Source organism: Chinchilla lanigera, unplaced genomic scaffold (genome assembly GCF_000276665.1).
Source record: "Chinchilla lanigera isolate Chin_1 unplaced genomic scaffold, ChiLan1.0 scaffold00108, whole genome shotgun sequence".
Lineage (NCBI taxonomy): Eukaryota > Metazoa > Chordata > Mammalia > Rodentia > Chinchillidae > Chinchilla > Chinchilla lanigera.
This window is the reverse complement of record NW_004955509.1, coordinates 4,955,382-4,980,599: the sequence shown is the minus strand read 5'-3', so window position 1 is coordinate 4,980,599 and position 25,218 is coordinate 4,955,382. Positions and strand designations below refer to the sequence as shown.

At 40.6% G+C, this 25,218-nt stretch overlaps 1 protein-coding gene across 3 annotated transcripts in view; it reads left to right on the top strand.

Annotated features, from left to right (window-relative positions):
* Pcyt1b (phosphate cytidylyltransferase 1, choline, beta) overlaps positions 1-25,218 on the top strand; it is a 93,894-nt gene that overhangs the window by 9,502 nt on the left and 59,174 nt on the right. The window contains exon 1 of one of the 3 annotated variants that reach the window (XM_005407852.2): positions 10,320-10,647. The exons of 1 other annotated variant lie outside the window; for it this stretch is intronic. In XM_005407852.2, the coding sequence (XP_005407909.1) occupies positions 10,531-10,647 (117 nt within the window). In that variant the 5' untranslated portion in view covers positions 10,320-10,530. Of the gene's footprint in view, positions 1-10,319; positions 10,648-25,218 lie in introns of those variants that run through there. One more of the 3 variants, XM_005407849.2, reaches the window with a different exon arrangement.

The window sequence follows — 25,218 nt, the reverse complement described above, 5'->3', positions numbered from 1 at the left end:
GGGAGAGAGAATTAGGTAACATTATAAGAGAAACAAGAGTTCAATAGAGTAAGAAGAAGGAGTTGGGGCTGGGGGTTTAGCTCAGCGGCACAGCACCTGCCTGGCATGCGTGACATCATGAGTTCGATTCCCGGTACCGGGGAAAAAAAACCAAAAGAAAAAAAAAGGAGTTGTAAGACTGCATGTGGAAGTACTGGAAGTGTGGTATATGTAGAACAATAGGATACTTGAGGAGATACTATCTTCTCCAAAGTTTTTATTTCATTGCCTCCCAAACTATACAAAATACCTCATAGAAATGGCCTTGTTTGTCAGTTAAATACATGGTTATGACTATTAGCCTGTTTTTTTCAGTGTATATAGCATGGTAGTCTTGATTTCAAATTTCCTGACTTTAGAAAGAGGGTGGAGGCTGAGTGCAGTGGCACATGCCTGTAGTCCTTGCTATTTGCGAGGCTTAAGCAAGTGGACTGCAATTTCAAAGCCAGCCTGGAGAATTTAGCAAGACCCTGTCTCAGTAGAAAAATTAAAAAGGCTGGGAATGTAACTCAGTAGGACGCCCTGAGTTCAATCTCTAGCACTGCACACAACAACAGCTGGGAGGGGAATGGAGGGCAAAGTGCACATAATGCTTTCTTTTGAATAATCTAAATAGACGGACTGTTTTAACAAGATATATACAATCTGTTTGGGGAGCCGTGTCTGAATCTGCCTCACCTCAATTCTCCCTCTCAGCAGCCCTTAGTTGGGAACAAAGGCCACCGAGCTGTCAGGAGAGGGTACATCCTTTCCACTAGTTAATGAGGAGCCACCCTGCCTTCACAGTTTATTAATTAAGAAGGTAATCAGTGCATGCTTGGAGTTTGGTATTTGAAACTCAACAGCAATAAAATCAGAACACTACTCAGATTTTTTTTTTCCTCATAAAGAAATGAATAACAAATTCAGGCCATAGAGCTGGAGTAATCACATTTTGAATGATTTCTCCCGAGCATGCCTTTAATAATCTGTATGTGTTGGGTAAGAACAAAGAAAGGCAAAGTTAATTACCTGGGAAAAGCTTCCCCTTAGCCGAGGGGTTCTCAGCCTTGCTACCACCGATATTTTGGGCTAAGGTAATTCATTATTGTGGGGGGTGTTCTGTGCATGGCTGGATGTTTAGAGGCATCCCTAGTCTCTAGTAGAAATCAGTAGTACCCTCCCTCTGCCCAGTTGTGACAGCCAAAAGTGTCTCCAGACATCGTTAAACGTTCTCTGTGGGGCAAAATCACCCCTTGTTGAGAACTTCTGAATTTACTACTACTTTCCTTCTTAGTCCCCACTCCCTGGAGCCTTCCAGAGTTTGCTGTTTTAAACCTTCAAAACAAAACATTTCATACCATGACCACTATACATTCTAGGAAATTATTTGCAAAGAAATTGGTGGGATCAAAGTTACTTGTCCCAATAACAAGAACTCTTTGAATTTCTGTATTGAAAAGTAGGAGACAAAGAGAACAAAGGAAGATCTAATAAAGGCATTTATTTAAAGCACTCTGCTAAACACTTTACTTATATTTAATCCTCACAAAACCCTCAGGAGAGTTAATAACCTTATTTTATTGTTGAGGAAACTGGAGCTTAAAGAAGTCAAGATATTTGCTCAAGAACACAGAGTTTACAATTTAATAGTGGAGGCAGAAGTCTGACAGCAACATTTGTGCACTTACTCACTATTTTTTTGGTCTTTTTTTTTTGTTTTTGAGACACTATGCAGTTCAGGCCAGACTTCAGCTCACTTTGTAGCCCAGGTTAAACTCGCAATAATCCTTCTGCCTCAGCCTCCAGAGTGCTGGGATTCCAGGCGTCCGCCACCATGCCTGGCTTGACAAATCTACTTAACACCTCTTTGGGCTTAACAATTCAGATTTGCTTATATGCCAGTAATAACTGATTCTCATGAGTGACCTCGAGGATCTCCCATGATGGAAATGTTAAAAGACTTATTCCACACATGTTTTGAGCAACAGCGGTATTCCATGTGCTAGGGGCTGCTGAAGTTTACTGCTCGGGGTTTTGGCTTTTTGAATTCCCATGTTTGAATAGTGGAATGAGTTCATTCAAACTGTTTCACAAAGGGTTCTTTTCCTTTGAAATTGTGGATATCCCATGTTTACTTACTTGCTTCCTCTAGAGAATATTTTCTTATAGCAAGTGTAGGCTTCTAAGCCCACTGGCTGCATACAGTTACTCTCAAGCACCACTCAAGAGCCACGTGACATAGTCTCTCATTTGAAACTTTAGTAGATTGGGTGTTGAAAATGATTGCTTGTGGGCATATTGAAGATTTTTACCTAGCCAGGCTCTTGAGACATGCAGAATAGGGTTTCTTTCTCTCAACACAAACCAAATGGAGATGCTTGGGGGAAAAAAAAGAGAATCGACTAGTTGGGGGGGGGTCAAAATTCGTGTTTTAATAAGATCCTTCATCTCGGCTTCATCACAGTGGTCCTACACTTTTAAAAGTCCTGGGCTACACTATAAGACAAGAATCTCTAGGGTGTGGAAACCGGACCTCAGTGTTATTGAAAGCTTCTCAGGTAATTATAAGGTACAAGCAAGGTAGACAAACTTATGGAGTGAAGCACAGATGGTGAGCCTTATCAAGACATGATCCTGGAGCCCTAAAGTGTTAGACTCTCTTTTTTTCAAAACAGGGTATTTGATATGCTCATGGGCTTTTGGAAAGATCACTTCTCACCAGCACCGCCCATTATTATTCAGGGAGGTACATGTCACCCACAGAGACGCGGACTTAGTGATTCCACGTAGGCTTGCACTGCAGAGGAAGAATCCATTGATGCTGTTTTGGGGGGAAGATTTATTTGAGGATGTGAAGACATCAGTGTTTTTTCTTTATGGTGCCTGGGATTGGAACAGGGCCTCACGCATGCTAGGCAAGCACTTTACCACTGAGCTATACCCCAGCTTTGACATCATCCTGAATGCGTGTTTTGTGATGATATCTTACACTGACATTTACTGAATGAATCAAACATGGAGTTTATAGGGAGTTAATAAAAGCTTTTATCTAGCCAGGTTGTACCATTAAATGTCAAAGAAATGGAATGAAAAGCTTTCAACATGAAGGCTACCCAAAGAGAGCCAAATGATCAGAGCACTGGAAATGTTGAAATACCAAGGCAGCATATAGTGAACCAGGGCTTTGATGCCCCACAGCCTTGAACTTGAAACTCACCTCCACCATTGACCAGCTCTGTGACCTTTGCCAAATTATTTAACATCTCTCACTGTCAGTTTTATCCGCAAACTGGACATAGTGCCTGTGATACAGAGGAGGACTTCATAAATTACTAAGTATTAAAATCACAGACAATATATTATTCAGAATATCCGGAGATGAGATTCCAGGCCCAGCTCATGCTAAGACAAGTGTGGCAGGCAGACTAATAGCCCCCCAAAGATGTCTGTTCTAATCCTTAGAACCTGTGAATATGCTACTTACATGGCAAAAGGAATTTTACTGATATCATTAAATTAAGGATCTTGAGGTAGGAGAGCATCCTAGGTTATCCAGGTGGGGGTCAATGTAACCACAAGGGTTCTTTTAAGTGAAAGAGGGAGATAGAAGATTTAGAATAGAAGCTGAGACTACTGCGCAGAGGCTGGAGTGATGCTGTAACTGGCTTTGAGAATGGAAGGAAGCGGGACATGAGCCAAGTAATGCAGGTGGCCTGTGGAAGCTGGGAAAAGCAAGGACACGGGTTCTCCTTCAGAGCCTCCAGAAGAAATGCAATCAGGTCAATACATTGATTTTAGCCCACTGAGACCCTGTTATAAACTTCTGGCCCTGGTGCAGAACTTTAAGATAAGAAAACTTTGTTGTTTTCAGCCATTAACTTTGTGACAAATTGTTACAGTAGCTGAAGAAATGAATACAGAAAATTAAGCCAAATGTCCTTGAGCATTCAAACATTCCAAGTGCAGATTTTGCAAAACAGTTACTTTCGTCATTCAAAATCTATTAGTATAAAATGCAAGGATGGTAATAACAATTTGCTTGTTAAGGAATGTATCCATCCTGGCATCTTCCTTACTTGCCAGTCAAACTCATTTGTATCACATTCTCAAGGTCCCCGGAAAAAGTGTCAGGACCCTGCAGTATCCACTGCAGTGCCCGGAGGCTGGGCCTGGTGGGACAGCAAGAAGGAATCAAAGTGGTTATGGCAGATTGATACAAAGAAACACGATTCTTTAGGCATGTCTGAGGAAATAGAAATGTGCTCAACCATTCTGGAGGACCACTTGAAAATAGTACAGAAAGCATATATCAAAAAAGTCTTAAAAAGGCAGGTACTCTGACTCAGCAATTCTGTTTGTAAGAACAGCCGTCCTAGGGGCTGGACTAATATGCTATCATTCACGTACTTGAAAAATCCTTTCATGGTTTCTATAATTGCTTATAGAATAATGCATGGGGTTACTGAAGGACAAGAGCAGTGCATTCATTTACATTGGATAATTAAGACAGGCAGGTGTTCGTTACAGATTGTAGCTTAGTCTAGATTCAAACCTGGTTAGATTATTAACCTGGAGGTTCCCTAAACCACTTTTGGTTCACTGGATCATTTTCATTAATATCACCAAAACAGTGATTGTGGTTAATAGTTTCAATGTTAAATTGGTGCCTGGTCTTGTACATTTATTGTAATCTATTATCCAATTATAAAGACTAAATTAAAATTTTATATATGACTGAAATTGAGCTATTAAGTGTTGGAAATTATGTATCATCTTACTTATCCACTGGTATTCACATAGTATACCTGGCTTCCGAAAGTTGTGAATTCAAAGTATGCTCAAATCCAGGCAAGGAATTCTTACCAATTTTTTTTGTTGTTGTATTACGTGTTTTAGTTGTATATCTGGACCCAAACTCCATGAAGGAGGGACCAAAATTTACACGGCATCCTCAAGTGTGATGGCGGCTGCGTTTGGAGTTTTGATTAAATTGCACTACATGTGTGATTATTACTTGTAAACAGATGATTAGATATTAATTAGACAATAAGTGATTGTAAAGCACTTAGAAAATAAAAGTGTTTATAAATACCACCAAGTAATAGCAACAATAATTCTTTACTGACTACACAGCTGCTTATGTCGATAAGCATGATTTATTCCAGCTAAAGGCAACTTTAATTTGTGCCAAAAACAAAACAAAACAAAAAACTGCCATCATATGTTTTGTTACAGCAAAACAAAATATATCATATTCATATTTATAACTTATTTTACCAATATTTAAATATATCTCATTTTGATTTTATAAAAATCTTTAAAGATCTCGAACACAGGGGCAGCCATTAAGGTACAGTGACCTTGAGTGTTAAGAACTTTGGGGAATCTTAGTGCAAATCTCTCTGACTTAACATCAAATATTCATTTCTTGCAAATATAAAATGTAAGCGGATATTTTGTTAGCCATATTGTCATTTATGCAGCAGGTTTGTCGTGTTGAGTCTCTGTATTTGCCCCTAGTGCCTTAAAACTGGGCTTACAGCTAGGTGTGATATAGTCCCAGCACTCTGGGAGGCTGAGGCAGGAAGACTGCAAATTCAAGCCCATACCTGGGCAACTTAGTGACTTAGTGAGACCCTGTGTAAAAGGATTACTTTTACATTTAAAATGGTTGGGGATGCAATTCAATGCAAAGGCCCTGAAATAGTACCACAAACAATCAAACAAACAAAACTTCTTAGAATCAGTAACCAATTTTGGTCAAATGGTTGAATGAAGCCAATTCTCTTATTAGTTGAAAACAGAAAATCCATTTTAAGCAAGTGCGAGATCCTGAGTTCGATTCCCAGTACCCAAAAGAAAGAAGAAAAAGAAATTCATTTTAAAAATTAAACAAATCACTTTTGTTCTACCTCTTTGATCTTATTTTTTAAAATAAGTTTTGAAGCTCTTTTTCTCATTATTTTTCCCCTAACAGCCTGTAAGGGTCATGGCCCTGTATCAGCCTGTTCTTGGCCCACTGGTAAACCTGGCAAAGCATTTGTGTTAATTTTTCTGTCATAAGTAAATGCAGGCACCTACAATGAGCTCAGATCCATGGATGCACAGATTTACAGAAGTAAACTAAGTGAATCAAAGTGAAGAGTGCTTCATGTTGCATGAATTCAATAAAAATGGGATGAAAGGGTAATATTGGATGATGAGATATATACAAATTACTCAATAACTTTGCTGATAAAGCAGATCCAACTACTGTATGTCACAAAAGTGAGGCAGTGGAGTTTGGTACAAAGAGTTCAACTTTGAACCAAGAGACCTGGATTCAAGTGAAAGCATCACTTTCATTATTAATACTATTAGTTAGGTGTTATGTAGTTCCAACCACTTATTCTCTCTAAATCTGTTCATTCATTTGAAAATTTTCACTATTAAAGTTTGTCAATTTTGGCTTGGGGTGTAGCTCAGAGGTAGAGCACTTGCCTAGCAGGCACAAGCCCTTGGGTTTAATCTCTAACACACCACACACACATACACACACTGTCTCAGTGTGCTGGGATGATATAATAATTTAACATGGAAAAAAGCACAAGGGTGAAATGCTTCCTACTGCAAAATACCTTTACCACTAAGTTTTCCTGGAATAAGTGAAAAGGATTTATGCATGGGTTTCATTACTTAGTATCATAGAGTTTTCTCCGAGAATCAGGTATAGCTGTTAACCTTAACTCCCATCTGGAAAACAGAAGATGTAGCTTAAAATGCAGCTATAAAAGTAATGAAGTTCCATAAGAGGCAATAATGGTTTCCAGGAAATCTCAAATTATTCTGTCAACTTTATCCTGTATTTTTTCTTGTCCTTTGCAATAAATTACTTTCTTCTTAAGTCTAAGATAGTGAGAAAAAAATGAATAAAAATGGAAATGTAAACTAGTACAAACACTATGGAAGTCAGTATGGAGATTCCGCCAAAGACTAAAAATAGAAATTCTATTTGACCCAGCTATACCTCCCTTAGGCATATTCCTAAAAGAATTAAAGACATCATCCTATAGTGATACATGCATACCCGTGTTTATACCAGCACAATTCACAATAACTAAATACTGGAAACAGCCTAGGTGCCTGTTAACAGATGAATGGGTAAAGAAAATGTGGTATAGATACACAATGGAGTACTATTCAGTCACAAAGAAAAACAAAATCGTGTCGTTTGCAGGAAAAATGGATGGAACTTGAGACCATCAGACTAAGTGAAATAAGCTAGACCCACAAAGCTGAATATCACATGATTTCTTTTAGTGAGAAATGTAAAGTACAAATAAATAAGTACAAATAAGATAAAGGAGTGATGATGGGCAATTAGAGGATATTCTTGGAGATAGAAAAAAGGATGGAGGAAGGAGAGGATATGAAGGGGGCAGGAGGAGATTGAAAATGAACCAAATGTCATATGCATGTACCAATTTCCCAAAATGAACATCACTATTCTGTAATAAAATAAAATGAACTAATAAAAGGGAAACGAGGAAGAAATAGTGGAATCAGAAGAGATGGCATTGGGGAAATCCGGAACAAAGGTTTTGCATATGGCCTGTGATGACATACAAATTGTAGCTAAATAATTTCAATTTTCAGTATGGTTGTCCGAACATTTTTATATGGATCAAAAATTTCTAGCAATGCTATTAGGTCAAAGATTGGAAAATAGAAGGGAAAGGGATTTTTAAAGAAGAGAAAGCTTAAAAGTAATGCCTACTTTAAAAAAGATATTTCTATATTATGTTTGATTCATTTTAGCCATGTGTGCTGAGCATACGAAAGGTGTTGCCATAGAAATGTTATATTAGGACTCTGTGATGAGAGGGCCTGCCCAGCACATGGAAGGTCCTGGATTCGGCACTTAGTGCTAAAAAAAAAAAAAACAAAAAACCAGAATTTGGATTTTTAAAAATGCTGCTGTATGCCTCTAATCCCAGCTACTTGGGAAGCTGAGGCAGGAGGAGGAAGACAAATTCAAGGCCAGCCCGCTAACTTTGTGGCTGGATATGCAGCTCATTGGTAAGCTCTGGGGTCAAGCCCACACTACTGAAAAACAAAAACCAAAAACTTTATGATGGGGCACTGGAATGGTGTCTTGGCTTGAGATCCCCCAGAAGCGAACCCCAAAAGAAGGATTCAAATTTGAGTAGCTTATTTGGGAGGCAATCCCAGGGAACAGCCGCGGGTATTCGAGAAGGTACAACCGGCAGCCACTACAGGATGCGCTATCCAGCAAGCTAGCGCTGCGGTGATGGGAACTTAATGCACTGGGAAATTTGGGAGTAGAACATGCAATTCAGAATTATCCCTCCTGAGGGTTGGGGTGGGGATGCTCTAGCATTTACACACTGAGGCTTTGGTTGAGAACTCTTGGGAGTGTGATTTGTTAATCTCTGGGTCCTTCAGGTCTGCCTCTGGTTTGGTATAGGAAGGCAGGACTTTCCTACCACCAGAGAAGCCCTTAGGCAAAGAGATGCAGGTACTGGCAGCTGGCAGAAGGCCAGGTGTTGGCTACACTGGTAAGGCAGGTTTCAGACCGCATCCACTCCAAAGAGATTATTTTAGTTCTTCTTTGTTGATCTTTGGGAATGGTATTTTTGACAGTGCTGTGTGTGTGTGTGTGTGTGTGTGTGTGTGAGAGAGAGAGAGAGAGAGAGAGAGAGAGAGAGAGAGAGAGACAGAGAGAGAGATTTGCTAAATTGCCCAAGCTGAGCTTGAACTTGTGGTCCTTCTGCCTCAGCCTCCCAGACTGCTGAGGATGAAAGGCCTGCGTATCATGTGGATAGGTGCTGTTTTTTGGGGAGGGGTTAGAGGGGGTTGATTTTTTTGGTTTTGTTTTATCTCATTGTTTGGACTATTGGTTCTCAAAATGTGACCTCCGGGCCAATAACATTAGCATTACCTAGGCATTCATTAAGAATATAAGTACCAGGCCTACCCAAGACCTGCTGAATCTGGTCTAGGGTCTGGCATGGGGCCAATAATTTGTATTTCTACCAAGTTTCCTGCTGATGCTGATGTTGGGGCTGCTGGTCCCAGGCCACACCTCAATGAAAACCACAGCTATAGATAAAAATGAAAGATTGAGAAGCCCAGAAACTTGTCTTAAAAGGACTCCTGCCTAGGTTGTTTTGCTACTACACATGCCGCATCCTTGCCCTGCTCTTATCCTTCAAATGCCAGCTCCATTACTTATGAGCTTTGAGACCCTGTTGCAACTTCCTCATCTGTAAAATGGGGATAATAATAAGATCTACTTCTTTGCATTCTTATTAAGATTAAACAAGATCTAGCTAAAAACTTAACACCATATCTGTGCTTAATAAATAGTAGTGATTATAGTTTCATTACTATTAAACATATGCTATTTCCCTAGAACAAACCCCTTTTAAGTTCTTTTCTTTGAGTACATATCTTCAGAACACTCCTCTTCAAAAGTGAATGTTCCCTGACAAGTTAGACAGGAAGGCACACCATCTTTAAACTCTAGGATGGTTCTCTGGTTACCACGATCACTTGGCTGAGAGCGGCCTGCTTATGAAATGGGACCCAGGGCTTATCAAATGGGGGCAGGGAAACAGACCAGGGAAAATGGAACCGTGCAGTGAAACGCAGGGGGAAGAGTGGCTGAAGGTGGAGAGGGCAGTCAGAGGTGGGAGGCAGGCTGTCAAAGACAATCTACCTCCTTCAAAGTTACTCCTAGGGCAGCCCCAGGGACAGACTCCAGGGCTACATTAGGCCCCAGGGGATCTGCCAGCATTCCTGTTGCAAGCAGCCTGGGGGGTGAACATTCAGGTGCCCACAGTGAATTCCCTGAGATGTCCCTGGAGGCCAGCTGGCAGTTGGCACGGTGGGTTTGGGTTCAAAAGTGGCTTTGTCTTCAGCACTACCCCTGTTTGGCAAATATTCGGGCTACAGTGCATCATACGGTCATGCCAGGGACATGGTCCTTTTTAGCGGAGGTCTGCTATGCGCTTTTCTCGAGACGTCCTGGGCCTCTCAGGAAGCGCTTTCATCTTATCTGGGTAGTGCAGCCCGGGTCCCTTGCCCAGAGAAGACCGAGACCCTTGCAACTGTATTAAACAGAAGAAACAAAAGCAGCAAGTTAAGGCCCCGTGGGTACGGCTGGCCAGCCAATGGGGTCCGGCCGCTCCCCGGCGGAGTGGTACTATGATGACAGTAGCCAACCAGCGCGCTCCATGCAAATGAGGATACTGTATCCCGCACCAGCCGCTCCAGTGCAGCCTGGTTGTTATAGTGATAAACTGAGGCCTTGCCTCTTGGCTTCTCCGAGAAAGAAAGGGGCGGGGGGTGTGGGGGTTAACCTCTTTGCTTCCCCCAGGCAAGACGGAAAGAAGGGAAAAAGAAGGGGGATGGGTAGGGAAGAGACAAATACGTGACAAAGAAAACATTCTCTGCCTGGGAGGAGACTCCCACAGGGTATAGAGCTGGAGGGAGCAGTCACTGGCCATGCCAGTACTTACCACTGATGCTGAGTCAGAAACAGGTATCCCAAAATCCCTTTCCAATGAGCCTCCCTCAGAAACCATGGAGGAAATAGAGCACACATGCCCACAGCCTCGACTGGTAAGTAAAGACAAAGGATGCAAATGTATGCGTGGCTATGGCACAAAAGAGTTCCTTATGCTCCCGCAGCCAGCGAGGAAAGGATGCTTAGAGGATTTTCATGTAAATGAGAATGGAGCTACCGCCTAATCCTCCTCAGCTGTTTACACTTAGCTTCTATACCGGGCGCTGCTCTCAGCTTACAAAGCATTATTGTATTGGCTGGATAGGAAACAGGCTGCTTGGGATATGCTGTGTGTTTGTGATTTGGGAGGAGGGGATGGCCTGTTTCCTCCTAGGTGTATTCTTGTCTGGAAGTAAAAATCCTACAGTGCAATTTAAAAATGGTTTTCTCTTTGCAAAGCTTGCAATGAGTCCCTCGTTAAGTTCGAAATTCTAGTTCAGGAATGATTCGGTCCTCAACTGATTTTTTTGGTGCCTAATGACAATTTTGGAGAAAATGAAAACGACACGGAAGTAAAACTTCCCCATTCGGTTGACATTTTCGAAATGCGTAAATAAATACGTCCTTCGACGAGGTATGTAGAAATAACGTGCATTTAAAATGAATTGTAAAAATTTCCGGAGTATGCTGTGACGGTTTCCATTCAGGTAGTGGAAATCCGGGGAAGCTCTATTTATTTAGAATGGGGATCATGCTTTTAATAATGAAAATGTGTAAACGGGGCGCTCGGTGCTTCCTTCCATCACAGTAACTGGTATCCCAAATCTGATCAGTTTCTCTACCACTCCTCATGATCCCTTGGGTGGATGTGGAAGTTTGTTCTCCACCACTTCAGCATGTGTCCTTAAGGAATCAAAAACATCAAATGGGTGATGAGTTTTTCTGGGGCTCAAAGTCCCGTGGAACCCGGGGAGAAGTACCTTTGACCCCCCCAAATCCGCAGAAACACACTAGAGCTATCCTTTCTTAGTAATTTCTTCCAAGCTGAAAGGTGCAATATTTCGATTGGCTATGGAGTTCTACCCTGGGAAGGGGCTTTTTTTAAAAAAAGATTTTGTGATGTAGCATTTTCTGTGAACTCCCAAAATGAGGGTTTACAGTTTTCAAAGCCAGCCCATCATGGAACTGCTATTTCTTAATAAGGGCCCCCAAGGGTTTAAAGGCAGGCTTAAAGCAATTTCCTAAAAAGCAGAAAAACAAGGGAAGTTATATTGGAGACTTGTGGGCTTTTATTCACTAGGTTTCTATTTTTTGAAACATGTTTTTTAAGGGTAGTTTAATATTAACCGCTTCACAGACCCTTTGCCAGTTACTGAATGAAATATGCAATGTAGCAACTATGCTTTTATGGGATATAAATTAGCCCAAAAAGTGTATTACTAAGGGGTTCCTTTGGGTTACTTAACAACTCATGGTTTAGCAATGAAGAAAAATTGGCTGCTAAAAGTGTGTTACAAGATCAGCCAGAATATATTTTTAAAGTAAACTCAGTTGTTCAAATTTGTATCACATACCTTTGTGACAAATGTAAAGGGCAGGAGAAAAGCAGCGTCCAGGAGCTCTAATTGATGTATCATTTCAGCCTCTGTCTTGTCCTTCCCTTGTCACCTTTCAGTTATTCTGCTCCTTGTTGCTCCTGCCTGAGAGAGGTGGGCAGAGAAAGTCAAGGGAAGGAAGAAAGTTCAAGTTGCTTTCCTCTTTCACTTTGGACAGCTCAACCCAGGTTGTAACTCACAAGAAACTTGTGAAGCTGGCAGTGTTTATACCCTCACCTCCTGTCCATTTTAGAAACGAGAGAGTGAGTGACTTCCCCCAGGGTCACACTGATTGGAAGGGGCAGAGGTAGAAATTGAACCCAAAGCAATATACCTCAAAAGTGAAAGATCTTTCCACGTAAAACACACTCTCAGGAAATGCTTTTTCCCTCTTTGTGGCCATTCTGGTTTAAAGTGTATGTGTGTGTGTGTCTAGTGTGTGGTTACACACTAGAACAGGTATGATAGGGACGTAGAGAAGTTGAACCATTGAAGCTATTGCTTTGATCTACTTTGATTAAAATTTTTCCATGTTGTCCTGGACTACTGAAATTGGTTCCGCTTAGATAGGAGCTCGCAGCCAATTTATAAACCACTACTAATTTTCTGAAGCACCTTTTCTCTTATTAGCAGACTTTGATCAGTGTAGGGTTTGTTATATTCCAGATTTAGATTTATACATCATAGATCACCTTTCCTGTGCTAATGATTTTATATTAATAACTAAAACACATATTAACTGCTTCACAAAGTTTGTGGATTAAAGACAGTGAATGGCCCTGAATATGTGAAATTAGCCTTTCTTTTTGTGGTCTTTAGTAGTTTCTGTTGACCTCATAGATTTGTCAGATCCTCATCTTTCAAGTTCTGTAAATCCTGTGTGCCTCCCACCACCCAAGCATATCACCCTTAGTCACGTGTCAGTCACTAGCACTGCAGCCATCAACAGGGTATGGCTACCAAATTACTTAACTAACTTTGGAAAGTACATAAAGGATTTGAGAGGGACCTGCTTCAGAACGAAATTCCACCTTTAGATAACCCTTCCTAGGATGCCAGATTCCTTCTCCCAGTTATTGAAACAAAGGGGCAAGCTGTCATCCCTGCACAAACAAAACAGGGTTCTACAGCAATCAATATTTTAGGTCCCTGTAAGGAACAAATTGATATTGATATGGATTTGATTGAATCACATTTTTTTGGCTTTTTGAGACTGGGTCTGGCTATGCAGTTCAGGCTGGCCTTGAGCTGACTTTGTAGCCCAGGCTAGTCTTGAGCTCTCAATGATCCTCCTGCCTCAGCCTCCCTAGTGTTGGGATTATAGGCGTGTACCACCACATACAGCTAATGATTGAATCATATTTCAAGGGTAAATTTTTCTGAGAGGAATATATGTAGTTTCTCCAAGTGTTCTATTCTTCATCAGAGGAGTACACAGGAGAGCGGTATATAGAATGCTACAACACTGCCGAAGAAATTAGAAAAGCAGGGGCTGGGGATTTAGCTCAGCAGCAAAGCGCCTGCCTGGCAAGCGCAAGGTCGTGAGTTTGGTTCCTGGTACCGGAGAAAAACAAAACAAAACAAAACAAAACAAAAAAAAGAAATTAGAAAAGCAATACCAAAAAATTATTTAGGTTTTGTGATACAGCCTACATGGTAAGAATGTAACCTTATTACTCTTACCAACTTAACATGGTGTTCTGGTTTGCGATGTTTTTGTGAACTCTTCCTTCCATTGTTATAATGTGTATTCTTAAAGCTTGACTGGTTTTCTCTGCTTTAATATTTTCCTGCTTAAACATGATGTGAGGTGACTCATGAGCTTGACTGTCAAGACGAGGGGCGGAGTGGCCTTGGGTGATATGATGCAACAGCTCTCCTTAGAAACCTACCTCCTAAGGGATGAGGACCCCCCATGGGCAAGAACTGTCCTCATATCTACCCAGCCCCTGGATTATGTGCAGACAAATTCTGTGGCCCACGCAGGTGCTCTGTAAGCCTTTTCCACCAAGGCTCAGCCACTGGTGAAATGTGTGTGCTTCAGGATTTGGTTAATGACCTTGGTCAAGTTCTTCAGGGATGCATTCTGCTGTCAGAAGAAAGTTGTAATTCTAGCCTGCAGTAGTCACTTCCATGAAGATGGATGTCCCACAGATCAACTGAGGTCTTGCGGGGTGCGGGGGGAAGGTTAGTTCAATATGCCACGTTAGCAGGAGTTCATTTCAGGCTTTACTTCAAAGGGGAGCAGTGCCAGGAGACTGCTGTCTTGCCGAAGGTGCATTATGTCAGTTGTGATGTAGGATGCTCACCCACTGGTACTCAGAAAGATGACTGGATCTCCAGACATTTCTTTCCTAGTATCACCATCTATTTAACCACTTAGAGCAGCATGCATTTTGAAAGCGAGACATGCTTAATGTGCTGTACTGGTGAAAATAAACAAACACAAGCTTCCTTGGGCATTTACTGTGGTGAGCTGGAACTCTGCCCAAGATTATTATTAGACATATTCCTGCTGATCTATCTCCAAATCCAACATCCATTTCTTGCAGATTGGTAACAGTCAGGTGTATTGAGCATGGAATCAATGAATTAATTTCTCCCATTCTTTTAAAGTTTGCTCTCTCCCTGTCCCTGCAAGCCCCCAATTGCCTAATGCTAAACTCCATATGGAGGAAATAAACCTAAGTCAAATATAAAAGAGGCAGTTTCTTTGTTTTATTTTGGTGCTTGAACTTACAGAAATCAAAAGGGTGCATATGTCATCATTCAGCCGGTGAGAGGAGATTTGAAGTGTTCAGTGATGCAGGGCTTGAGAAGATAATGGAGAGAAAGCTCAGGCGCCTGCAAAGCCCTACCGCCAGGGTCTGCGGGTCCAGGTGGTTAACAGTAACTGAATATAGCAATGCAGCAGGTGCTGTGGAGAGAAATAAAAGAAGCCAACCCACAGCCCCAGCCTTAAAGATCATTTCCATTTAACAGAAGGCAGAGATTCGGTGTGCGGAAGCACGCAAGGATGCTGCAATCCCTTAAGAGTCTTTTTGTAAGTTTGGCTTTAATATGTTGGACTTTCTTAAAGGCTGTATTTTATCCACCGCACAGTAGTACTTGCCAGCAGGAAGGACTCTGTTAACCTGATCCCCAAGTTAAGACAAGTTCCTGCATTTGAATAAAAGATTTCACTTGTTGACCCAAAAACATATTTTGGGACATAAAAAGGATGAATGTGTTTTTTTTTTTTTTTTTTTTCTTTTTTGAGACAGGGTCTCACTATGCAGTTCAGGCTGATCTTGAGCTCACTTTGTAGTCCAGGCTAGTCTCGAACTCACAACAATCCTCCTACCTCAGCCTCTTGAGTGCTGGGATTACGGCATTCGCCACTATGCCCAAGGATGAATGTGTTTTTGAGGGACCCTCAAGCCTGCCTTGTGGGTGGCATACTCTATCCTCTAGATCAGTGCTGTGCTATAGAAACACAACTTGAGCCACATACATAATTTAAAAATTTTTAGTAGTCAGTTTAAAAAGTTAAAAAAAAAACAAGCAAAACTAATTTTAATAATGTATCTTATTTAATGCAATATATCCCCAATATTATCATGTCAATGGGCAATTAATACAAAAATTACTAACTAGATATTGTACATTCTTTTCTTCATATTAAGTCTGAAATCCAGTGTGTAATTAAACTTTTAATGTGTCTTAATTCAGACTTGCCAATATCAAGCACCCAGTGGCCGCATGTGGCTTTAGAGGGAGCTTAGACACCTGCCCGGCCAGCCCTGTACAGGATGAGCTCTGAGAGGCCCACAATAATAGACGCTTTCCATGTTGTATGGTACACACATATATGTAGTCATAATTAAAACCAAGCATTCCTTTACTTCATATGTCATACCTTTATACTTTTACACTACCTTCTTCTGTCTCAGCGAGGAAGCTGTTGTAGGAATCTAGATGTGTTAAGAAGTTTGAAGTTATGCCGGGAAGTGGAAGGAGAGTTCTGCATGGACATGGATATGTTAAGGGGGTAAATGCCCCATTTTTGGTCTTTGCTTCTGAGGGCCTGGCGGGGGAAGGGAAAACTCAGTTTTCTGGCTCCAGCAGTGGGTGTCCTCGCTGAAATGGGAGCACCTGGAGAGAAAGGTTTGTGAGAGTGATGGCGGCACCATGCAGACTTTCACTCGGAGGTGTCTACTTAATGTTTGGTTCTGGAACTCTGGAGAGAGTTGTGAACTGGAGATGTAGGTCTGGGAGATAGCAGGATGGAGGAGATGGACATGACATTGGTCAGAGGGAAACGGAGTCACTTTCTAGACTGAGAAGGAAGTTGGTTGAAATGATTCGCAGGAAGACTGCCTCAGGATAATCCCACCACAGGGATAATTCTAGAAAGTAACTCACCCAGAGCTTTCCTGTCAGATTCCTAGAAGAGACAACAGAAAAATTATAATTAAAGCTATTAGAACTCTCCTTACATCTGCCTGTCTCTACATGAAATCTGGTTAAATTAATCTACTGTATTCCAGAATCTTCCCAGGATGGACTCCTGAGGCAGATCATTTAAAGAATCAATAGAGGAGGGATCAGAAAAAGAAGAGAGAGATTATTTTTCAAATGGCTAGGAGGTCAGTGGGCCGAAAGCAGGTAAGTTCCATAGGGAGAATGTTCAACAGAAGGAAACGCAGCAGAAAGATCAACTGAGATATCAAGAAAGAAGGGCCCCACATGGTGGTGCCATGCTGGGTAATCCCAGCACCTAGGAAGCTGAGGCAAGAGGATCGCCGTGAATTTGAGTGCAGTATGGGCTGTGAATTTGAGTGCAGTATGGGCTGCTAATGAGTTCAAGGAGAACCTGAACTACATAGTGAGACCCTGTCTCAAAAAAAAAAAAAAAAAAAAAAAGGAAGAATTTGGGACTTAATTGAGGGTTCTTCCTAAATCAGTGGTGATATTCCCATGAACTAGTGGGAGTAGAGACTAGACAGCAGTAGTGGGAGAAGGTGGTTAAGTGGAAGCTTAACTGAAAAAAGGGATAGTTCCAGTCATCGGTAGAACAGAGTTCAGAGTCGAAAGGTTAGCTTTCCCCCTTTCTTCCCTCCATCTTTCTTTCCATTTTTCTTTCCTTCCACCCATCCAAGATGCCAACGCTTTTCCTTGGCTCATTCTTTTAAGATGGTAGGGACTTACATTTACATATAAACAAGAAAGGCCAACGAGAAGTTTAAAGAGACGAGGACAGCTGATGAAAGGCTTGGCTCTAGTGCACCTGAGGAAGGACTGACTGGCTTCAGGCAGGAAAAGACACATGTGTCCCGCCATGGAGGTGAGAATGCTGGCATAGACGGTTTGGGCACGAATAAGTTATAAGAGAAGTTTACAGAAAGTTGAAGACGCTCTTACCTGGTAGTCTCTATTTTATCTGTAACACAGCAAAGTCATGGTGGCTTGGTTTTGGCAGTTGCACAAGTGTACTTTTGTGAGAGCCTGGGAAGTTGCATTGAACCCCAGGATGTTTACTTTCCTGAGGCTGCCAGGCTGGAAGTAAGAAGAAATGGACAGGCTGGGTGGGTTCCTGGTGATGGAGTTGTGAGCGCAAGTGAATCTGCATCCTTGCGGTCTCTCCGACTCCCATCAAGGCAAATGCAGAACTGCTCAGGGGAACTGCACTGACCCACAGAAAAAGGGTCAGGGGGCCAGTGAGACAAATAGGCTGATGCTTGGTTTCTACTCTCTGGAGCCTGCAATCTCATTCAACTGTTTTTTCACTGAATTGTTGTGTGTGTTACTTAGGAAAATAATTTTTCTTCTGTGGGCCCTAATTCCATCACCCACCGTGGGCTATGTCTAGTCCTAGACTGTGATTCCTGCTTCCATCACCAGGAACCCGGTCTGCTGCAGAATTCTCTGTTTGACCTGCTGCTCCTAGCAAGAGTCAGGGCTACCCTACTCGTCATCTTCATTTGATTTTTATCCGTTTGGTATAAAAATAGGTTGAACGATCTTATAGTAAGACACATTGGCTAAATATGAATAGCAAATGTTCATAAAGCACACTGGAATTTCACATGAATGCTGTACAAACCTCTTCAGCTGTCTTCCACTTTATTCTTTAGAGGCTTTCTCAAAAATATTGACAGTATTCTGAATTGTATTTGGAATTTTCTATTCATGGTTTAAAGAAACCTATGTTGAATCTTTTCTTCATGTGAACAATAGTCTCCTAATTTATCTATTTTATAATACTGAAGTCTGAAGCGTGGGGCTTTCTTTGAGGCACGGTAGGATGATGTTGAAGTAGAGGGGACTGTCTTAACAGATGCTGTCCGTCTAAGCTCAGTACTTGGGGTTAAAGCCCAGCAGCGGGGCAGGCCCTAGTCCTAGCAACTCTTGTATCTTCAACTGGTGCTCACACGAAGCTTCTCCATGACCCTTAGGGAAATAAAGGTAGAAAAAGAGTTTTTCTGCCTGATCACCAGGGGCAGGATGAAAAGGAGAAAACAAGGAAGGTAGGAACAAACCAAGTCATTGCAAGCTAGGCCTATTTTCTTCCAATAATCTCCCAGGTAACAGCCTCTACCTTACTAGGGTCTGATTACCCGTTGCTGGCCTCAGACCATAGTATTATTGTTTTAACATTCCTACCTTCCTCTTTATCCCAGCATGAACCAGGTTGTATGGGAGGCTGGAGAAGCTGACCTTGCTTGGGGATAAAAAGATAGTTTAGCACTCAACGATCTTGAAGGCAGACTTGAAAACACAGTGATTAGAAAATAAAGCAGTGAGCCCCGGTAGTGTGTGCCTGTGTAATAATGTGCAGAGCTGCACGGGGCTAGCCTATTGAGTGGGACTCATTTTCATATAATCTTCTCCCTCCCACCAAAGTCTTTGACTTGGTGTTTTTGTTTTCCACTCAGTAATTCCGGCACGCTGAACCTGAATCAGTGTAAAAGGACGCTGAGGGTTATTTAAACTGGCATTTAGGAAAAATAACAACAGCAATAATAGGTTAATAGAAACATCATGAATGATGTGTACAGCTTATTGCCAACCAAATAATGTTGAAAGCCCATTCCTGATGCACACAGGCTTCTGTGTTTCATTTCTAAGTGTGCCTAATATTGACTGGAGGCGCAGTCACATAATAATAAATTTTATTGTACCTTCAAATTGTTTAGTTATAAGGTAATTGTGCCATACGAGGTTCAAGGCTAGAGGTCTCACTCACTTTTCTCTGTGGGCAAGTTGAGGGAATGGAATAACCATTTATAGTACAAACTGTGTTGGGCACTATGTTGAATTCTCTGTGTGCTATCACATTTCAGCAGGCTGCAGAGCCATGAAATAAGCATTACCATGCCCCATGTTATAAGTAAGAAAGTCAAGAATAATTTCCCAAAGATCAGATACCAGCCAATCAAGCTGAGATGTAAAATGAGCTCGGACTTCTAAACTCCCCAGTTTCTACGACACTTAGTTTTTAAATGTCAGTGAGCGCAAAGTCACCCGCTCAAGCCCCCAGGTGATTCAGAAGCAAGATGTGAGCTATGCTGTATTTAGCCTTCGCGTCTCACATCTTCTGCTTCCAGGACCTGGAATAAAAGCAGATCAGAGATCTAGACCTGTCCCAGTAAAATTAGAAATTTAAGGTAATTTTTTTGACCCAGCAGTTCCTAGGAAATGTGTACATATGGTCACCAAAAAACTAATAAAGGGATGCTTGTAGCAGCATTACTCCTAATTACTCCAAACTGGAAACTACCTGAATGCCCAGCAGAAGAGGAATGGATAGATGATGCTATATAGCAATGAGAATGAAGAACGTAGAACCACTTGAATGAATGTTGATGTGTTTCACAAACATAATATTGTATGAAAGCAGGCAGACATAACATAATAATTAACTACATGATTCTATTTCTATAAAATAGAATAGGCAGAGCTACCCTATAGTGTTAGAAGCCGGCACAGCGGAAGAAGCATAGGATGGATGTTGGCAGTGGTTGGTTTACTTGATCCGGGTGCTGCATGTACTGTTTGGGAAAGTTCATCAAGCCACACACTTAGGATATGTTTACTTTTCTATATTATTCTTTCCTATAAAGTTTGAAGATTTTCTGACCACACTAATAGAGAAGGAATGTGCTCTGCCACATAGTTCCGGATTCCAGGTAATTCTGCAGATCTAGTAGCTAACATTAAAGGACTGGTATCTGAGCAGACTTCAAATTATAGCTCCTAGCTGCTAACAGAACTTCAGTGTGCTTAATCCCATGTGGAGCCAGTATATCCAGACCCCAAAGGCGCCTAGTTGAGCCCTTGAACTGAATTTTCCTTATTTCTAGGACCGGTTCAGCTCTACTCAGGTGATTGTGAATTAAAATCCATGGTCCTCAATTTATATTCTTCAGTTTCTGTACTCAGAAGGAAATGAGTGGAAACAATCAGCTAGCAAGAGCATCTCATGGTAACCTTACTACAGGGCTAATTCTAGAAAGTAACTGACCCTGCGCCATTCTATCAGCTTCTTGGGAGGGGGAGCAGAAGAGCTATAATTAATTCTATTAGAATCCCCCCCCCCCGATATCTGCCTATCTCTACGTGAAATCTGGTTAAATTAATTTACTTTACCTCATAATCTTCCAGGATGGAACCCTGAGGAACAAAATTTAGAGAGCCAGTAGAGGAAGGATCATGGAAAGAAGACAGAAAGGTACTTCTCAGATAGGTAGGAGTTCAGAGGTCCAAGGGCAAATCAGTCACCTTATTGGTAATTACATAGTTTCCCCATAAAATACAGTTTAGGTTAAAGCAGTCAGCTACTTTGCAGAATGTATCTTCTTTGAAACATTTTTGCTTTTAGCGGCTCAGAATAAAGGACTTTTATTATTGAAATAGAATCTAGCAAATACTTCAACTTGAGACATGTTAGAAATATCTGTACTTCCATCCAACTGTATAGCAAACCTTCTACACTGCATAATTTGTTCTAATGCTTGTTTCTTCCAGTCTTCAGCAATGTTTTCTATATGTCTCCTAAATGTATTTGCTGACAAAGGTGTACACTTTAGTTTGACATCATTTTTTTTACTACGCATTAGAGCAGCTAGTTTTACTGTGGCATGAGGAACAGATGTTTTTGCAGTGGTCTGGGACTTTGGTTTTTTCCTCTGTTGAATTATGGGAAACTCAAAAAAGGCTTTTCTAAATATCATTACGTTTAACAATATTTTGTGAAGTACTACACTGAATATCACGTGACTTGAAAATCAAAACATTGAAATGAAACAATCGCAGAGGTTTGTCTTTATGTTCTGGGTGCTTCATTTTAGAATACCATGATAATTATAATAGCTTCATACCATCATTAGCTAATATCTCAAGGTATAATGTATGCTCAAGGTGAAGTTTAATGCTAATGGTAGCTGATATTTCTAATAGTCTTCTGCATGATAAATTTCGATCCTGCTGTCTTGTCAGATGAGGTTAGGTCGTCCCTGTTATACCTGATAATGTGACTGATATAACACTCACACAGGGAGTAAAAAGGCCAGCTCTGCTAATTTCTTATTGCTCACTTGTGTTCTTATGTTCTTATCTTTGCTTCCCTATATCATTGCAGGAAATTTTTAAAGCTACCTCCTGATGTTGGGAGCACTGGTTTAGTTAGAACTAAATTTAATCCAGAAAGACGTTTGTTAAGGTTCAGGTGAACTATATTATATTGCAATAAACTGAAAGCAAATGGAAACGTCAGGCCTTCCAGGCCACCCAATTTGTACTGTCCCTTTAGGATACCTTATATGCTTTATGGTGACAGAGATGGATGACAGTATAAATCCATATATTGGAATTAGATGTTAATAACGCTTCCTTTCTTGATTTTTGACACGGAAATAAATATAAATGTTTCTCTCCAACGGATGTCTTACCCATCCCACATAAGAAATCAGGCATGGTGGTGCAAGTCTATAGTCTCAGCGCTTGGGAAGCTGAGGCATGAAGATCACAAGTTTGAACCTAGCCTGGGCTACGTAATAAGTTCAAGGCCAGCCTGAACTATACATGAGACAGTCTCAAAAACCCCAAATCAGTGAATCAATGACTCAGTCAAACCACAGATCTAGATATTCTTAATCTTGCCCTTGGATTCAGCTATCAGGGAGAAAGAACTGCAGTTTCAGACTACAATGTTGGCCCCTTGTAGAAATGCTTTTTTGAACTGCTTTTTTTTTTTTTATTTTTTATTTCAGGGCTCTGCCTTGCAAGGAGGTCACTATAAAAACAAACATGAGAAACAAGACTGTCTTTATCGGAGGTTATTGTTGAGCATGTAGCTATTGCTACAGTGACACCCAGCGTGCCCTTTCCTGAACAGGCATCAGGAAAGGACTGGGTTTTTCCTCAACCGCTACTTTGTCTACTGCTTAAGGACAATATTAACTTTGTTCTTTTCTTTGCTATGACTGAGAGTGAAAGCCATTTCTGTGGTCTGCCTCCCCAAATGCTGAGGACCATGGTATTCACTACTCTATGCTCATTTCAACCCTGATTTTTAAAAATTTCATTTTCTGGCAAAAAGGTAAAACAAAATTTCATAACAAAATAAAAGGAGAATAGCAATAGTTAATATTATGTGTTGTTTTCTTACCCTAGATCTTGCAGTTATTATTTTAAACTTTTAAATTTTATTCTTTCTAAGTGACCTCAAGTTTTTTGGGTGGAAAGAAAGTGGTCTACGAATATGATACATGGTTGTTTTTGATGTTTGTTATAAACTCCTCCAGCTCAATTACCTAAGAAAAATGGTTCAGGGTATGGAACTTCTTACCTAGAAGCACAGATTATTTTCTCTTAATAAGAGCATCTCTGCATTTCCTGAACCTAAGATACTATTAGTTGTATGTTCTGCTTGGATTTCAGAGGTGAAAAAATGGCCACCACTGATTTTAAAAAAAATATTATATGGCTTACTTCTCTTAATTTCAAAGTTGTTAAAATATGAGGGAGAAAATAAACTTTAGAATTGACGAAATGTGGTCTTATTTATAATACTAGGCATCTTCCTAGCTATTTGAAATTTGCTGTCATGGGGTGTCAGCAGTAGCCATATGGAAGGGAGTTACAGTTTACGGGTGATCAGTATTTGAAGGAACCCTGTATTTCAGGGCATATTAAAAATTCAGATCCCTGATATCCAGAAGAGCAGTAATTACTGGCCAGACCTAGATGAAGATGTTCATACATGGAGTTTAAAAAATGGAGTTCTAAAGCGGGACCTCTGAATAAAGTTGGAAAATGTATCTTTAAAAAGATAGTTCAGATAACCTTTTAACTGTGCTATTGTTTTGCTTTGAACTAACTTCAAAATACTTACTCTCAACAATAGAAAAATGGGGAGAGGACAGGTTATTCTCAGAAGAAACTACAAATAACTAATAAACATTTGAAAAATGTTCCATCTTGCTTGTAATCAAAATAATGCAAATTGAAACAGCATGATGCCATTTTGGGTCTATAAAATTGACAAAGATAATACACATTGCCGGTGAGATGGCAGCAAGATAGGTGCCTTCATACATTGTAATGTGAGTATAAATGATATAGCTTTTGTAGAAGGTAATTTACCAATACATGTTAAAATGTTCTTCAAATGTTTATCTTTAAAATGTTCATAACCCTGATCTAAGTAATTCAGCTTCTAGGCATCTATCCTAGGAAATAATCAGAGGGTTCACAATTATGTTTAAAATGTTATTTACCTTAGTGAAATAGAAATAATTTAATATTCAACGATAGACAAGTATTCATATTATGAGTTTTCTATTCAGTGGTATGTTTTATAGTTCTCAAAATTAGTGAGATTGAAAACTAAACAATGCCATCAAATAATCATGATATATTGAGTGAAAAAAGTCTATGCAGGAAGATTCCAAAGTTGCTGATATGTATGTGTGACATATCAAACAGACTGAAATCAAATATAGCAAGTATTAACAAAAATTGTCTCTGGGAAGTATAATTATTGATTACTTCCATTTTCCTCTCTCAATTTTCCTAAGTTTTCTATAATATGGATTATGATGATGAGAAAATCTAAGACATTGATATATGTATTTTCTTATTGTGTAAAGGCTGCTTTGATCTTAATCATTCTTTCTCTAGCCCCATTCAGCAGATATTTATTGAGGACTTCCTATATGCCAGGCGCTGCTCTAGGGAGTAGAGATACAGCTATGGATATGATAGATCATCCTTGCTTTCCTGGAGAAACCATGATAGTAGGGAGAGAGTGACCATAAATACATCAATTCTCATCTGGGCCTCTCCTCATCCTACACTCACGCCCTTAGCTGAATGAGTGAATTTAGTCCAAATACTTCAAGTATCACTCATGTTTGTCAGCTTCTAAATCCACATTAGCTCTAGCTTGGTCTTCTCTTTCAAACTCCAGACTTGTACATCCAACTGTTCATTTGATGTCTTCACTTGGATATCTTAGTCATGTCAAACTGAGTGAATGAGAAAAGCTTTTCTTTTTAGTGGTACTAGGGATTGAACCCAAAGCCTTTGCACTGAGCTCCCTACCCAGCCCTTCTTAGTTTTTAATTTGAAGCAAAGTCTCACCAAATTGTTGTTACCCAGAGTGGGCTTGAACTTGCGATCTTGCTGCCTCAGCCTCACAGAGAGCTCAGAGTACAGGTGTGTGCCACCATGCCCAGCAGGAAGAGACTTCTTGAGCTCTCCACCCTGCTCCTCCCAGCCCAGACCTACTCTTCCCGTGTCTTTTCCATCCTACAGAATGGTAACAGTCTTTCAAGTTCTCCAGACTGATTGCTTTGGAATTATCTTGACTCCTCTTATTCTTCTGCACTCTACATCCAGTACAATTCAAATTTTACTTACCAAAAAAAAATCTATTTAGAATCTGAATACTACTTCCTTGAACTCATATGTAGCCCAGACTGGCCTCAAACTCATGGTGATTCTCCTGCCTCAGCCTCCCTGAGTGCTGGGATTACAGGCGTGTACCACCAGACCCAGCTCTCTTCTCCTTCTCCTTCTCCTTCTCCTTCTCCTTCTCCTTCTCCT